This window comes from Sceloporus undulatus, chromosome 3, assembly GCF_019175285.1.
Source record: "Sceloporus undulatus isolate JIND9_A2432 ecotype Alabama chromosome 3, SceUnd_v1.1, whole genome shotgun sequence".
Lineage (NCBI taxonomy): Eukaryota > Metazoa > Chordata > Lepidosauria > Squamata > Phrynosomatidae > Sceloporus > Sceloporus undulatus.
The window spans coordinates 103,920,851-103,938,475 of record NC_056524.1 but is presented as its reverse complement, the minus strand read 5'-3'; the positions used below and the strand labels follow the sequence as shown (position 1 = coordinate 103,938,475).

General features: G+C 38.2%; 1 protein-coding gene across 1 annotated transcript in view; it reads right to left on the bottom strand.

Annotated features, from left to right (window-relative positions):
• MRPS9 (mitochondrial ribosomal protein S9) overlaps positions 1 to 17,625 on the bottom strand; it is a 41,671-nt gene that overhangs the window by 5,268 nt on the left and 18,778 nt on the right. Inside the window, exons 3-8 of the mRNA XM_042457530.1 lie at positions 16,287 to 16,349; positions 16,168 to 16,198; positions 14,298 to 14,377; positions 7,815 to 7,900; positions 4,466 to 4,541; positions 1,603 to 1,771 (exon numbers count right to left, since the gene is read on the bottom strand). Of these exons, the coding sequence (XP_042313464.1) occupies positions 1,603 to 1,771; positions 4,466 to 4,541; positions 7,815 to 7,900; positions 14,298 to 14,377; positions 16,168 to 16,198; positions 16,287 to 16,349 (505 nt within the window). The remainder of the gene's footprint in view (positions 1 to 1,602; positions 1,772 to 4,465; positions 4,542 to 7,814; positions 7,901 to 14,297; positions 14,378 to 16,167; positions 16,199 to 16,286; positions 16,350 to 17,625) is intronic.

The window sequence follows — 17,625 nt, the reverse complement described above, 5'->3', positions numbered from 1 at the left end:
AAGGGTTTCTTCAGCCTAGACTCACAGACATACGACTAGCGCATATAGCTAATTCTCTAAGAGTGACCCTACTGAAGCAAAAGTTCTATACGTATCCTCTGTTTCATTAACATTGAAAGACAAGCTATGTATATATCCTGTGTATTTCCAAAAAGGTAGCATAGATGCCATTCTCAATATGCAAAAACCTAGGGCAATTCCCCCCACATTTTTTGCCTGTTTATTTCTGTTATTAATTTTTATATTTTTATAAAAAAACACTTCTGCAAGTTTTCTGGAGTGCATTAATGTAACATTATATGTTATGCAATGTAACATTAAAATGTGAGATACAAATGTAGAAAAAACTAATAAGGAGTGGCAAAGATGCTGGTGAACCAAAACTTTTAGGAGACTTTGGTGTGAATTAGAAAGAAAAATTATTATTAATTATTAATGAAGAAAACACATACTAGCATTAACACTGCAACAGTAAATGCATTCAGGGCTTCAGTTCTACTCACTTTTCTTACACACAGTAGGACTTACTCCTGAGATGTAAACTGTGAGTTTACTGAGTTAGTGAACTCAATGTACCTTACTTCTGTGTAGACATGTTTATATGATGGCACTGTAAGAACATTCCTTTTTTTTAAATCTACACTGCAGAACTTGACAGTTCAGTTGCAGAAAACTTTGCTTGGGCTAAAGAATGTAACTGAATTGTAAAATGTAAAGAACTGTACTGTGTTCCTTACACTGAATTTCATTATGCGTATCACTGTGTCAAGTATGACCAACATTTCCAGCTATTCTGATCACTGAACAAATAAAAAAGTAATGCATTCTTATGCTTTTGTTATAAACAATGTGTTCAAAAAACAAAGTCTGTCCTATCTGATAGATTTTGATCATCTTTAGCCTGCATCAGATCAAACAGTTAAGGGAGGAAATGGCAGGAAGAGATTCTAATATTCACCTGAGACACTGTAATACTGAAAACTAGATATGTTGATGGGCAACTTCAACTTTTGCTCCCTAAGGATTTACTAAATTAGCCTAATGAACAATTAATAATTTTAAAATACAGTATGTATGAAAAACATTACATAGTAGTCACATAATACTAAATGCTACACTGAATGTGCAAATGCTATTCTAAAAATATTTACAGAATCTATCAGATAAATCTGTGAATTTACATTATTTTATTTTGATACAATACATGTACATCTCTCTGGTCAATGACAAAATTTCAGAATGGTATATAAAATTCATATTAAAAACTGAATTGTAGCCTGATCTTTAGCATGTATGTTTACTCAGAAGTAAGAGCCACTGATTGTAATGACTTAATTCTTTTGATATGTACTTTTCTTTTCTGCACAGATGAAAACACCTGGAAGAAATGTCTGCAAATATATAAAATTCACAGCCATCTATTTTAAATTTATTAAACAAGAATGATGGCATGGAACATAGTGCACTGCCTATGCCAGTATTGACACAATAACTTTTTTCCATGTCAACAGATAAGGTCAACAATAAAATATATAGTTGATTTCTCAGGCCTCCAAGCACTTCATGTCCGAACTAAGGAGAAGCAAAAAGAAAATAAGTTACCTTCTGCAGTGCTAAAGGCCACTCCCCGCTCATCATACTTCAGGGGTTCAATTACCTGCTTCTTGGATTGTACAGGTAATTGCCTACGAAATTTTAGCACAAATGCTTCTTCAATGCCACTGCATGGCAATGCTACTAATCTCTCAAGCAGCTGAATACATCGTGAATACTGTAGACAATAAAAATTCATTAAGGGGCTGGGGTGCAAGTGTAATTGCATTTGTCAACTACTTCTATTTTTACATGCTTGATCTTTTTGATTCTGTTCTTATTGATAACTTTTGACAGGATGACACTTCTGCATTTGCATGCTGCTTTCAAAACAACATGCAGATGTATCTTTCTTTGTGAATAAAGATATCTAATCCCCATTCCCCCTAGCAACAAATGAATCCACAATTCAAAAATATAACCAACCCTTTTGTAAGACAGGATTACCACATTAAGATGAAGTTCATCTTAATTTTCAAAGAAATATTTAGCAGGCCTCAAACAGCATCCAATTCTTTGATGAAAGTGGCAAGAAGTAAGCTTCCCAACTCATTTCAAAGAAGTTGACGTATTACATTTAAATGGAAATAATTTTATTTTCCTAAACTCCACTTGTTAGGTGATTATATTTCATAATACATACAGGAAATGTGTATGTATGCCATTGGCTGCTCAAGCAGGAGTTACTTTAATGTTTATGATATTATTTAAAAGCCAAACAATCAAGCTTTTTAAAAATTCAAGAGATACTTGACTTAAAGGGCAACCTCTTGAAATAAATTATCCTTTGCTACTTTATGCTTCTCTCCCTACATCATGAACATGTGATTAGAAAGCAAAATGCCTTGCTGATAATACATGGTCTTGTTACCAAGGCTTATTTGGAGGCCTTGTGGCCCCCTGATAACCAGGAATTAAAGAACTAGTGATAGATAAAAACCTTTTCACCCAATGGCAAATGTTTCTTTGTGGATGGAAATTTACATTGACTGTTGGAGAAGTGAAGAAAATAGACCTTAAAATGTTCATTTATTGATCAAAAGAGCATAAGACTCTATACACCACACACGCACATACACACATATCAATAAAGAAGAGGATGAATTAGATGGAAGAAAATCAGGTGGTAACAGAGGTGAGGCGATGAAGATGAAGAGCAAGCTCTGAGAATACTACTATCATCCATATTGCTTTTGGTTAAATGGTTAAATATATTCTGAGGGCACACATAAAAATAACCATTTAACATGAGATATTTCATTCATTATTTTCAACATGAGAAAAGTCACAGAGCGAGTGGGTGGGTGATGAACCATGTATGCTATCTCCACTCCCTTGCCCTCTGTCAACCATCAAACCAGCCACAAATTTGGGGAAATGTTTAACAGAAAAACGTACTAAACACAAATAATCTCTCTGTTATCTGGAAATCACAAGCAGGGCTCCAGATCATAGAGCAAGCCTATGAGACTTCAACAGGCTTCAAATTTAAGGACATTGGGTGTGTGGCTGCATAATGTTGCAGCCATGGTCACTATCCCATTATTTTCCTCCACGTAACTTTGTAACTTAAACATCTCAGATTCCTTTGTATATTACTACTGTACAGTGGGTCCTTGTTATCTGCTGGGGTTTGGTTCAAGGACCCCCCATGGATAACAAAATCCATGGATGTTCAAGTCTCATTAAATTCAATGGCATAGTAAAATGGTGTCCCTTATTTTAATGGAAAAATCAAGGTTTGCTATTTGGAATTTATATTTTTTTGGAATATTTTCAAACCGCAGTGGATGCTTGAATCCGTGGATAAGGAGGGCTGACTGTATATACTATTGCATATTTGTTTAGTGTCAACATTCTGTTGTGCCTTAAAGGTAGCATTGTAGGAAGCTTTTTTTGATTTCCCTTTTTTTTTGCTATCCAGTGTATTACTTAATAGTCAGTGATTTAAGAAAACCAATTTTTGGGAAGGAATTCATTTTGTTCTTCCAGAGTTATGTCTTGGTTCTAAATTCACCTGTAAAAGGAAGGCAACACATTCAGTAGGTGGTGCTGTGCAAGGAAGAGAAGCTGTTAAAAGTGTACAGGCTTTTAAATAATACTAGTAGTCCATCAAGCATGGCCAGACTTCTACAGCGCTGTTCTTTGGTGGCAACCATGATAACCTGTCAATGATTTCCAGGCAGTAGTAAGGAGACTGTGATAGTTGGCTGTCAGTCATCTCAGAGATAGAAATGGAGAGAAAGAGACATGGAGCTCATGATGGAGGACAAGTAGCTACCAGCAAGAATACATGGATAAGAGAGGGATTACATGGCTGCTAAGGTGAGACAGGTCAGATAGAGGAGGGGCACATAACATAATACACAGGATTCAGAAGAGCTGACAAATTCTTGGACCTGATGTTTTTATGCTGCTGGGAAGTTTCATGCTTTAATCCACACAGATTAAAAATCCTTACTGTACATGGGAAAAGGAACATCCTGGAGGAAAGTGCTCAGCCTACCTACGCTTCTTCCTTACATGGGGCAAAATATTTGAGGAAGGAGGATATAATTAGTGTACATTCAAATGTATAAGTCCACCCTGCACAGCCTGAAGTGGTAGAACCCAAGAACAGTTTTACCCGTGGATATCACTCAAGGTCCAAACTATACCAAACTTTTGGTAAACAAGTTCACCAACTGTTGCTTAAATAATTTCTATCAGAACAAACAAGGTTATACTTTAATCACACACACTTATTCACACTGAGAATGTGAATATGCCTTGTCTCCAAGGAGAATCCCCCCCCCCCCGAATCCTTAAAAACAAGCAGTAGCTGTTCTGTTAGGATACAGGGTTCATTAAATAAAGGAGATTAATTACTCACATCTTGATCTGACAGTTTTTCCACTAACATTTCTTCCAATTCCTCTTTAATCAGCCATCTGCTGCCAATCAGGTCGCTGTTTAAAATATCACATATATTCTCTTTTTAACTAATCATGCAATTAGAGTTAGATTGCAAAGGGCCACACATACAGTCACACTTCATTTAGAAAAATACTTTTCTTTTTAGTTTGGAAAAGTGCAAATTTCCCCTACAGGTATTCAAGAAGCAAAGAGGTTCAGTTCCAACTTCATACATTGACTACACTAATTAATAACACAACTAACACAGTTGATAGTTTATAGGCTAAAGATCAGTTTAGTTGAGAGGCTGATTTTATACAGGGCTGAACACATAGGGAAAATGTTTGTACTACAATAAAATGTGAAACAGGGTTCCCAGTGAAAATACACAATAAAAAAAGTGAACTTGAGCACATTGTTCTCGCTTCCCCTTCCCCTTAATGTTTCCTCTCAATCTGGTGGTAGTTTCATTGCTTGAATCATGCAAATGGAAAAGGTGTTACCTTTTGGGATTTCTTATCTTATATAGCTTATCTCTACCTGCTCTATCCCAAGGCATGCAAGCCAGGCACTGGCTCATGCTCAATAAAGGCAACAGCGGTGAGATACAGCAGTGAACAGCTCAGCATTAAAATGTACAGGGGGAAGAAATTAATTAGCCATTCTCCACTTTCACCTGTTTCTCAGATTATAAATCAACACTGAGCAGTGGGATTGTGAGCGCATCCTGGATTTAGTTATGTTCATTTATCAGCCTGTTAAGTTGTACTTTTTTTCCCCATCTAACTACACTTCAGGCTTTCTACTTTCCTTCTGCTTCTTCTCACACTTCAATGGCTCTGTTTTTTTTTTACTTTCTGTTTAGCCTTTGTTCTACATCCCAGCCCTATACTTCTTCAAAAGAATTATCTCCTTTCTTTCTTTCTCTTCTTGTTCCTCTTCCATTCTCTCCTTCCTTGATTTATACTAGATGGAAACTTTCCCTTTGACTTGATAGTTTATATTTTAAGCTCCATCTTTTCTGACATCTTTTAACATTATTCTTCGAGATTTAAATCATCATGTTGTTGCTGTATTCCTAGCTTTAAATTCCTTCTGATTGCCACTTCCTTCTCTTTTTCCAATTTACCTTTCACCAATCCATCTTCTAACTTCCACTTCTTTCCTCAACCAATATCCATTTCCAGTAAGGATCCACCATTTGATATCAGTCAGGCTGTTCTTTTGAAGGTCTGACAAGCTCCAAATCAGTTTATCTGGCACTTTGTGGTTCTGATACAGTCTTTTGGGTGGTGCAAAGAGGCTATGCACAGAAATCATCTCTAAGTCTCATTAAAAATTTGAAAGGTGGTTAATGCCCAACCACACTTTCAATACTGTACTTGTTCTTCATTCTTAACTTAAATTCTGTTGTTCCTGAACTATATCCACTCTGCTTCATCTTTTGATTCATTCCTCCTTCTTATTCTTCTTCTTTTTTCCCATTCCCTCTTCTTGACTGTTTGTCCTCCAGCCCTGTAATATTTTTGCTATCTTTTCCTTCTTTCCTGGCCTCTGCCTCATTGTCATAAATTGTTCAAGAGCACTGAAATCTTTTAAAATGTTTCACTGCCTCTTTTCCCCCTAGAACATATAATCTGTATCAAGAGTAGGGAACCGTAGCCTACAAGCTTCTTCTGCTATTATCTCTAGTTAGTGACTCGAGATGTGGGTGTTTAAATTTAATATCCTGCATATAGAAGAAATTAGCTGAGGTTTGTAAACAGGAAAACAGGAAATCTAAGTTTAGCTTTGCAAGAAAAAAAGCTGCTGCACTAGGACTAACTCCTAGACAGACATGGAGAGAACTCCACTGTACTTTATATATGTTTGGTAGGAATTACATCTTATCTTACACCTTTACTTTGCCCACCCATTTCATTCTGCATTTGGTATTTGTTTATAGCAATAACAAGTACATTTCTATACCACTTATCAGTACACTTCAGCACTCCCTAAGTGGTTTACAATGTGTAAGCTAATTGCCCTCAACAAGATGGGTAGTCATTTTAGCGACCTCAGAAAGATGCCAGGCTGAGTTGACCCTGGAGCTCCTGGCTGGGATTGAACTCACAACCTTGTGGCTTATGAGTGAGTGGCTGCAGTACCAGCATTTAAACACTGTGCCACCAGGACTCCAGTGTTTATTAAATACACTTGTCTTACTTTGTTGGAAAATATATCAAAAATATATTCTTTAAGGTTTTTTTAAAAGCCAAAATGCCCTGTTGAGTTCTCACATGACTATCAGTTTGCTTTTTCATCACAGTAATTAACAGGCTGAAAATGTTGATATACCAGTTGGACTCAGGTTAATTATGAATAACTCTGACCCTGATTTCAATGGGGCAACTTGGGGCCCCAACAGACAGGCCAAAATAAAGCTGCTTTGGATCACTTTGGAGGTATGCTGTTTAAATGGCACACCCATCTTAACACGCCAGAAGCTGCACCAAAGCTGCACTCCAGACCTCAGGATGCATGCATCATTTAAACAGCATACCTCTAAAGTAACCCGAAGCAGCTTTATTTTGGCCTGTCTGTTCGGGCCCTAAGTCACCAGCCAGTAACTTAGCTTGGGTCTAGCTCAATGTTCTTAACAAAACATGTTAAGAACTCATTTGAGGACTGTACATGATGCATAGAATTATATATCTTGAAAAGTTTGCATAAAAATGCATTGCATCACCCTGATCAAACTTTGGCAGGTTACAGACCGCTGAAAAGCGGCGGCCTGCACCTCGCCCGTTTGCCGGATCGGGGCCTCAGCAGCCAGAGCGGCAGCCGCTGAGGTCCCGATCCGCCGCTTTCCAGGCAGCGGGGAAGCGGCAAAACGCTGCTTCCCTGCCGCCTAGAAAGGGGTGTCTTTGGGGCTCCAAGCCCCAAGGACATCCCGCGACAGCAGGGAGGAGGAGAAAGGGGCCGCTTGGCCCCTTTCTCCTCTGCATCGCTGGGCGCAGCCATCTGAGGCTGCGCCCAGCGACGCAAAGCCAGGAAGGAGCTCCGAAACGGAGCTCCTTCCAGGGTCATGGAAAGGGCGCCCTAGGCGCGGCCCCAATAGTCACAACCGCGCCACCTCGTTTGGAGGCGGCACGGTCGTGACGTAGTGATGGCGGCGGCCGTGTGAAACGGCCGCCACCATTTTCTACGCACAGAGTGCGTACTAGGGTTAGGGGCGTCTGGAAAGGACACCCCTTTCTAACCCTAGTACATGCTCATCGCGTACTTTAAGGTCCGTTTATAACGGGCCATTGGTTCTTTATTCTAATATCAGAGAAACAACTTACAACTGGGGTTTGTTGTCAGGAGCTGATCCTTGACCATGCAGTTGATCTTGTTGTTCTTGAATGTGCAGCAGCTTGTCATAGATGTCCTACAATACATAGGAATGTGTAGACAGGTGAGTTCTAGTTATAATTATGTAAAGAAAACAAAGAAATTTATCCAACTTCAATCATCCTCTAACCACCAGTTTCGTCCTTAAAGAGGAGTGCATGTGTACATAAATGGTGGACTTCTTCTTGTTATTGTTCTGACTTAAGATGATCCTAAAACGAACCTATCACAGGGTTTGTTCAGAAAAGATTTACCATTGCCTTCCCATGAGTCTGAGAGCATGTGAGTTGCCCAAAGTTACCCAGTGGATTTCACAGGTGAGCTAGGAATCAAACCCTTGTCTCCAGAACTGCAGTCCAACATTCAAACCACTAGACCATGCTGGTTCTCAAATGCACTTGTACAGTGGGGTTATTCCCTAAATTATAAATTCCTCCTGTATCTCATCCTATTCTCTAATATGAAAGCGTCTTGCACTAGGGCAAATTGTTTTCCATCAATGTTTACAAACAGACTGAGCTTATGAAAACCCTTTTGAGAAAGCCACACTAATAAACATGTCTTTTCTTGACTGGTGACAAGACAGGCCTCTGTAACAATATTTTAGAGCTATCAGGGCAGCCAGTGGATCTGTTGCTGCAAAGCTGGTGATTCCCCTCTTGTTTTTATGGCCACTCCCCCAGTTGCTATTCCAGATTATATGAGGACTCTTCCAAGGCCAACCCCTTGTCAGGAATTTGGTGGCCCCAGGCAACACAGGCAGCTATGGGAGAAACAGCCATAAAACAAGAGGACGTTCACTTTCCTTGTGGCAACAGATCAACCAGCTATCCTATTAGCTAGTAAAAAAATCTATTTCATATTCCAATTAGAGATTGAAGAAAAGGACAGAATTTCTATTAGAACATTTCTTCAGAACTGAGGGTGGTTTTGGTGTCATCAAAACTAAGGAATCTGCATACAAAAAGTATCAGAACTGATCCCCATTGCTGGCATCTCACAATGAAACTTTATTCTTTTTTTCAAAAAAGGAACGTGCTGGTTACAACTTCCAAACTACAGAAAGCATAGAGTTATTCATCTGCATTTTCTCCTCTCTCTAAAAAAATTGGGTAAAATGTTCTCAAAGTTTCATGCATGCTAAAAAGGAAAAATTACATGCTCCTTTGTTATTATCCTTGCAAGTTCTTTCAGCCTTGAGATGGCAGTAATATAAGACAGTGCTACCTGGGTGGAAGAAAAGGAAAATGTTGCTTCACTTACTGTCACCTGGAATTATAGTAGGTTCAGAAATCTAAAGAACTCCATAATGGTTCTAACTGGATAGAGAGGTACTGTACTTGTTTCACATCTACAGCCATGGGATGAAATAAATGGTATCTCCACTGGAGATTTATCTTTCACAGTTGGTTCAACTGAAGCCTTGGGATTTTCTAAGTTTCAAATACATTTTGAGGAATATTACTGAAGTCTCCTCCTGAATCTTCAATGGCCTACACACGTATCAGCTCTTTTCTGCACAAAGACCTGTAAACATTTTAAAAATCTGCACCAGATGTTACAAGTTAAAATGAGTAACTAATCCAAACAGCCTCACTCACACAGGTGTGATTCTGGACACTGGTGTCAATCCATTCTCCTGACAACATGCAGAGGTTGTGTGCATTTGGCTAGGTAACAGCAGGCCAAAAAACCTTAGGAGGATGCTTCATAGGATCTCATATAATGGAGCTTTTGATGTAATCTTTTCTAAATATTTCTCAACCTATTACCTCATTTTTCTCAAATAAAGTCTGTAAAAACATCACTAATAATCTGAAGAGTTTTTAGTTACTGACAGAGTAAAGTGTAAAATGGGTTGTTTTTTTCACGTCGTCTTCATTCTGTATTTCACTTCTGCTGTTTTCCCAAGTATTTTGATTTTCTTAGATTGTATTAATGCTTTTAGCATAGATGTTACGGTCGGTACGTGCAAAATTATGTACAGGATAACAGATCAATGGACAGGATAATGACACACCTCATCTTGAAAAGTATAACAAAAATTAAAAGAATCTGAGAAACATGTCAACTGGCAAATATTCTCAACTAAGACATTTGAGACCTGCAAAATGGTGAGGTGATAGCAACAGTTATAGTCACAAACAACACACCTCTATATTGCTTACAAATGTAACTATTTATGCAGCAGATTTTATAAAATACTTGTGGAGTACTTCAACCTTGAGCTTGTCAATTAACAAAATAGTCAGTTTTAAACAATGTTAAACTGCTGGTAAATAGGTAAAAAGCAAGCAATCATGACTCTGAATTTTTGAAACACATCTTGGAAGAACAGACTACATAACCATCATTAGTACTGTTTATGTAACAGTTTTTTTAAAATAACACTAGCCTTACAAAAACGAAGGGTGCTATGAGGGGAAGAAAAACAGATGGGTTATAAGCAACCACTGTAGAAGGCCATTTTGTGCTTTAAGGATAGAAAGAGCAATTTTGATATTGATTTTTTAAAATATTTTAACAGTCAAAGATAAGTAAATTAACATATATTCTCACTTCTGAAACATGTGAAGAAGTTTGGCTAATTTGTATGTGAACTGTATGTGAGGTTTTAATATAATTTTAAACATGACAATGATGCTGGTGCATCAGAGTTTGTATTAACATCATTTAAAATTATTCTAACACAAAGATCAGGGGTTAAACTTGCTCTGTATGCAACTGAATCACACAAACTAAACCTCTCTGGTTAAAAATTCTTTACATGAACTAAACCCTTACAAAACAAAATCACATGAACTCAATGCTTCTGTTTAAATTCAAACTGTTTTCAGAAAGCAGAGAAGACAAATGAAACTAGGATTATAAACAACAGTGGTGTTACACAAAGCTTTCATATCTAAAAGGTTCATGAAATGGATTACAAATGATACAGATTCTATAAGGAAACTTAACATTATAGATTATTTGCACTTATAAAAATGGCAGATCTAACCTGCAACAAGTAAGAAGTGAAATAAACCAAGGAAATAAAATGCTGAAAAGACTTATGGAAGCACAGTTTCTTTTGTAAAATGTTCAGATGTAATGCTAACATGTAAATATGTTCAGATATTATGCCAGACATGATAAATTGCAGTCTGTGCAGAATGCACTAAATTAATGTGACACTGTTCTATATTTACTTTTTAAGCAACAGTTTTGTAGTTAAGTATATCCATGATTTCTGTAAACCTAAAAATCTTGCTATAAAACATTTTATACATACATCACATCTCCTTAGCAAAATATTATCAGAAATCCTGTTTAATGACATTATTTATCTTATATTTTAATGAAGACATTTCCAAATGCCCTGACACTACTTAAAGAAACTTACCAGAGATTCCTCAATAATTACATTTGTGTTTGTCAAAAGGATTTCATATAGCGAATGGCTTAATCAAGTAGCAAATGACACTTCAAAAAGCTCAAACTCAGGAAAACCTTACGTACCTTTTTTCAAAGGCAAGGCATAGCTAAAAAACTAAAGTTGTGCTCCTTGTAATTTTTTAAACATTTCTTCATTATGATGGAACGCAACAAAACATCTTGCCCTTGGGTTGCTCTGTTTCAGCCAAAACAAATGCAAATAGCCTGTCAGATGACAGCTGCTTGATAAGGCTCCTCTACAAGACCTGCATGCTTTACTTTTTTCCGTGAAACTTGGGATGAAAGGCAGAAGGCAGGAAGAGAATTAATGTAGCATACAGTCTAAAGGCAATGCTACAACCGTGATTAAGTAGAAAAGCTAAAAGGCACAGATTTTCCACAGCCTCTCTGCGTGCAACCCATCCGTGTAACAAGTTGACAGGCCTAGCGCGTCAGCTCCATCATCCTCTCCGACAGCTAAAACGCAGCGCTGCATCCCTTTTCAGAGAAAATTTGCGTCTGCACCATGAAGCGTTGTACATTATTTCTTAGCACTGCAGGGGGCTCAAGTCCATATGGAACCTTCACAAATATTACCACAGATCAAACCAGCGGCGTTTCGAGGCAGATTTGACATACCTATTTAAATGAACAGTAGGGGTCCTCAGGCTGCCTCAGGCTGTGCAGGAGAAAACCTCTCTGGAAAGTCTCTGCTGCAGCTCCATTACTCAGCAAAGACACACTCTACATTTATCATTCATTTCATTTCTACCAGGGCAAGAAGCTCATTTGCCCAAGGTCAACCAAAAGAAAAAAATAATTCTTCTCTTCTCCCTCTAAAGAAATAAATGTACCTGACAAGTGGGAATTTTGTCCTTTGGGTGTGTTGAGTACAAACACATGAGATAATTCTAAAAAAACACACTAACGCCAGGATTTTTTCAGAAGTCCTCTAAAAGCTATTGAAGCCTAGTAGATAATAAGGGAAACCAAATGTGGCATCACCACACCAAACTCATCTCTCTGCAGAACAGTGTCCTGTTTTCTGTAAGTGAACATCAGTACCTTGTTCAGTTTTCTAGAAAAGTCGATGAATCAAGGTCTGTAGGTGCCTAGTATAGTATGAATATACTATGAATGCTTTGGTTTTGCAAGTACAATCAGCAGTTCTTTAGTTATTTTTAAAATTAAAATTACCAAGAAGGTAACTGTACAGGTTCATCTGAGAACTGTCTTACTTCCTGAGTTCCATCCATCCTGGATATCCTTTTAAGAAGAGTTGCTCAGAAAGGTATATAGTTGCCCCTCCCGCGACCCTGGAAATCCGGAGGGATGACCTTCGCTATTTTTAATGGGGTGCGCCCCTGTGCGTGCATGCATGGGGGCGCACACGGGCACGCGCCCCATTCAAGCCTATGGGGCTTGAATATGTGCAAGCCTCCATTTTCGCAGTGGAGTCCAGAACGGATCCCCTGTGAACACTGAGGGCCAACTGTACTTCTTTTGAACATGTAAGGAACCTGATGCTCTCCAGATGTTCTTAATTAAAATTCCCATCTGTCCCAGCCAGAAGAACCAGTGGCCAGAGATACCAGTTTAAAACATTTGAAGGGCATCGGACTGCATATTTCTGAGCTAGGCAGCACAGGAAAACAAAGGGTGGGAACCTAGATACTAACACAATAATCAAGTGTGGGATTAACTGAGAACTTTCATCAAGTTGTATTATAACTGAGTAGGAAGAACCCTTGTGATAGGCACAATATTTTCTAATTAAGACATCACCAGAATGAATTAACATAGTTAACTCTGTGCCACTGCTACATGAGGAAGCGGTTTTCTATAGCTTCAAAATAAGTGGGTTAAGGCTAACATGACCATCACACTGCAACCGCTCAGAAATCTGGTGATGACAATGCATGGCTTAACAGTATTATCTCTGTGGCTACAAATGCCACTGAGTAATCTGGCCCGAATCTGGCCTCAGGTCTTAAACCGGCACCAGTATATTTATGAGGAATGGCTTCCTGCTCCTCACTCTGCTGTCTATAGCCCTAGGCAAGCATTAGAATATCTGCGAAACTGGTCTTAGTAGACTCTTTCCTGAGTAGAACCTCTACAGAATTGATTTTAACAGGAGAGTCTTTTCTGTCTAGACCTGTTTAGCTTTAATTTTTCCTTTCTATTTTATCCCACCCTCCTGCATTTCTCCATTATTGTTCAGTTTCTTTTTGTATCTTTTTTACTTTTTCTTAATTTCCTCCCGCGTAGTCCTTTGCATAGGCTCAGTTTTTTTAAAAAGCCATCTAAACTCTGAAAGAACTAATTCACACATTTGTAAAAATTACCTTCCAGCCAGATATGCTTTCTGACTAGAAAACATGCCTGAATTTTCAGCTACAGTGGTACCTCGGGTTACGAAATTAATTCGTTCCGCGGCTAATTTCGTAACCCGAAAAACCTTCGTAAGCCGAATTGCCATAGGCGCTAATGGAAAAATAGCTCTCTGCTGCCCTCCGGTGGCGGAAAATAGCGCCGAGGTTTTTTCGTAACCCGAAAAAACCTTCGTAAGCCGAAACAATAAATCCCTATGGGATTTTTTCGTAACCCGAAAAATTCGTAACCTGGGTAATTCGTATCCCGGGGTACCACTGTATTATACTTTTACGTAAATTAAACATTTAAAGCTGCATCACACATACTAAATGTAAGTCCTTTCACAAGCAGATTAAAGAAGTACCTTCTGCAACTTTCAATCTCCAAAGAATACTCTAAATTTTAAATAGAATTGTTGGTGGGAAGTTGGGTGAAGTTTCATTTATCATAGCTTGAAATGTTTAGTAACTAGGTCTGTTTAACCATTATGGGAACAATAGGAAATACATACTTTAATTTCACTGAATGAGTTGAGTTCTAAAATGTTAGTCTTCCTTAAAAAAATATTATAACTTAAATACAGATATTGTACTGTAAGTAATTTTACCTTGGTCCATTAGGGAAAAAAATCAGTAATTACGTACGTGCATTAAAGAATAATATGAATGTTTGCCAGTGTAAAAAAGAAAGTGAAATGGACGTCCATCTTCACTCCACTGTATTGCTAAAAAAAGAAAGAAAAGAAATACAAGTAAACAAAAATTAGTTATTATAAACATCTGGGTAAAAAACAAACAAACTGTACTTTATGTCAGTACTTCTCAAACTATTTGATATGAGAAACTGGCATTTTCCTATAGTTGGATGCAATATGGCAGATCTCCAGAGATTCTTGGGATGTCCTTACAGACAGACAGGAAAGCAGAGTTGCTCCCATTCTGATGACAAAAGCAGTTTTATCAGTGGGTAGTTTTAACTGGATATCACTCAATGGCCGGTTACAAACCAGCACTTGGGACGTCCGCAGGACGTCCCATTTTAAAAAAGGGGCGTCTCTTTTAGACGCCTCTGGGTCTAATACGGACTCTGTCTGTACAATATGGCGCCAGCCGTTCCACACGGCCGGCGCCATCTTTACGTATCGGACGCTGTGCGTCCGAACGTGTCGCGGCGCCTGTGACATTGCAAATGCGCCCCTGGCGCCTCGCGACATCACAGAGACGCCGCAGAAAGAAGCTCCATTTTGGAGCTTCTTTTTTGCTTCGTAAGGGAGCCGCGCGGTGTGGCTGCGACGGCTCCCTTACGGAGCAAACGGCAGCGGCGGCAGACCGCCTCAAAGCGGCAGTCTATAACCTGCCCATGTTACCCAAATTAAGTCTCAGTGAAATGAAACAAGTGATTCATAAATTAAGATGCACCAATTTCAATCCAACCCTTCAGTCTAAAATTTCATATTTTTAAAAGTTTAATAGAAATAGTTTTTAAATCACTTGTACAAGAAGTTTGAAAATTCCCACTGTTTCAATGTTGTTATTATTATTTATAATTTTGACTTGTAATGTTCATGATATCTGTGGTCAAAATGAAGCTGTAAGGATAAAAATTAGTAATGAAAGAATGAGACAGATACAGGTTGGCATCCAAAGAACTGCACAATTGTTCAGCATATTCCAGGTTTGTGCTTACATTTTTGCAGTGTTATCTCCCCCTCACATTTAAAAATGTGACTACCTTAACTTTAAAGCATAGTGACTGGGAAACTTTAAATTTTCTATTATCTAGGCAGGGATTTGAAACTGAAAAACCCTTATTCACCCCAAGGATAAACTTTGGGAGAGCTACCCTGATGATTTTTCAAAATATCACAAAGAATTCCAATACCAATGACTATGCTATCTGACTGCAGTAGTTCTAGTTCATGGGACTGGGAGTTACAGAGCTACAGTATTTGCAGGGCTGGTTACAGAGACTGACATTGTAGTGCACTGTATGAGGACCAATAAACTGAAACTGAATCCTGACACAACAGAAGATCTGTGGATTGATGGACCCTGTGTCTGGCAGTAATCAAACTGTTCTAGATGGGGTACACTTCCTCTAAAGGAGCAGGTACATGGTCTGGGAATGTTCCTGGACCCATTGCTGATGCTGGGATGGTCATGCAGATTTGGTGGCATGGAGTGCCTGGAGAAGCTTTTGTTGGCCCACTACAGTTGCTTACCCTGTCAAAATGGCTGAACCGTTTAGATTGTTCCAAGGTGATTTTACTGACTGTACCCTTCCCTGAGATTTATTACAGGTTGGGTAAGAAATATATATATATATATATTTTAAATGGATGTTGAAACTGATATTTTCCAAAGTAGTTTTTTACATGGCATGGCCAAGTGAAAAAAACATCACTGTGGACATGGATAAACCTCTGAATGCACACCTAGTAGTTATTTGGGCCCAACCTTTACACATATGTTTATAGACAACAACTTACTTTAATATATTCATATTGTCACTTACCCCTTTGCTTTGGAAAAATCTCATTAGGGTGCTGTATAAAAGCAATGATAAAAATTGTTAGCATTATTTGATATAACATCTATCATTATATAATCTGCAACAAAGAATTATGATCTTACCTTCATTATAGGCCTGGCCCTTTTTTCAAACAGACCAGAAGGAAAAAGATAAGCAATAGCTTTCTGTAAACAAAGAAAAAACAGACTTTGTTTTGAGAATGGCAATGACAGCATCTTATACTAAAACCATGAATTCAGGAAATATATTTTACAAGGATGATTAGATTTCAGGACTCTAATAAATAAATAAATAAATAAGTAAAATAATTTTGTTTTATTTATATACCGCTATTCCAAGAGCATACGGGTGAGCAAGCAGTAAGCTAATTAGCAAGTAAGCTAATTTGCCCCCAACAGTCTGGGTACTCATTTTAGCAACATCGGAAGGATGCAAGCCTGAGTCGAGCTTGAGCTCTTTTGCTGGTCTTGAACTCGCAACCTTGTGGTTTTGAGTGAACGGCTGCAGTACAAGTATTTAACCACTGCACCACCACAAAGAATCCACAAGCCATCAGAAGAAGGGGTCGATCAGGGAGAACAGAACACATACTTAGCAGTAAGAAGCAGGGCTTCTGGATACATGTTCAGATAGTTATATTCATTCCCAGAACTAAGTACATAGAATCATAGAGTTGGAAGAGACCACAAGGGCCATCCAGTCCAACCCCCTGCCATGCATACATACCCTTTGACAGGAAAAAAAAACCCTTCCTGTTTTTTTTCCTAAGCTTTCTCCATTTCAAGAGCATAATATTGCAGGTCAAATTTCTCTTTGCTCATTATTGTCAACAACTGGGAATAAGACATTATTGTCAATCTACTGCAACACATACAGAGCTGTACCAGAAGATTACTATCTAACTTCTCCACAATGTGTTTTGAAACACTACAGAAGGAAGATCCCCTTTCACTAAGAGAGACAGAGAGACGGAAGGAATCCTGTCACAATACTGAGCAATAGCTTTCTCTAAAGTTTTCATAAATCAACATGGGATTTCTAATCAGGCAATGGAATTAGCATAGATCATGGCATAATTAGCTGTTGACATCGTCCAGTCTTGAACTGACACCACCCTGGAAGACATCATGTTAAGCTCCACCTGAATTCACTGCCAAAACAATGGTATTCTCAATAAAGCCTGAAGCCAAGATAAGTATTAATCTAACAATGAAAGCTAAACAGGAAGGTTGAAAATGTTAAATAAATTACAAAAAATAATTTCAAAGCATGTTAAAAAGTTTATCTGATGGAAAAAATAGTCTTGATGTGTTCTGAGCTAAGACATTTGGGATGTGAGTGAATTTGTAGTATTCTCCCATCAAGTGTAAGTTCTTTCCAGGTGTGCACTGTGCTCTTTGGATCTTGGCTAATGTTATTACAATTGAACAAAACCTTGCC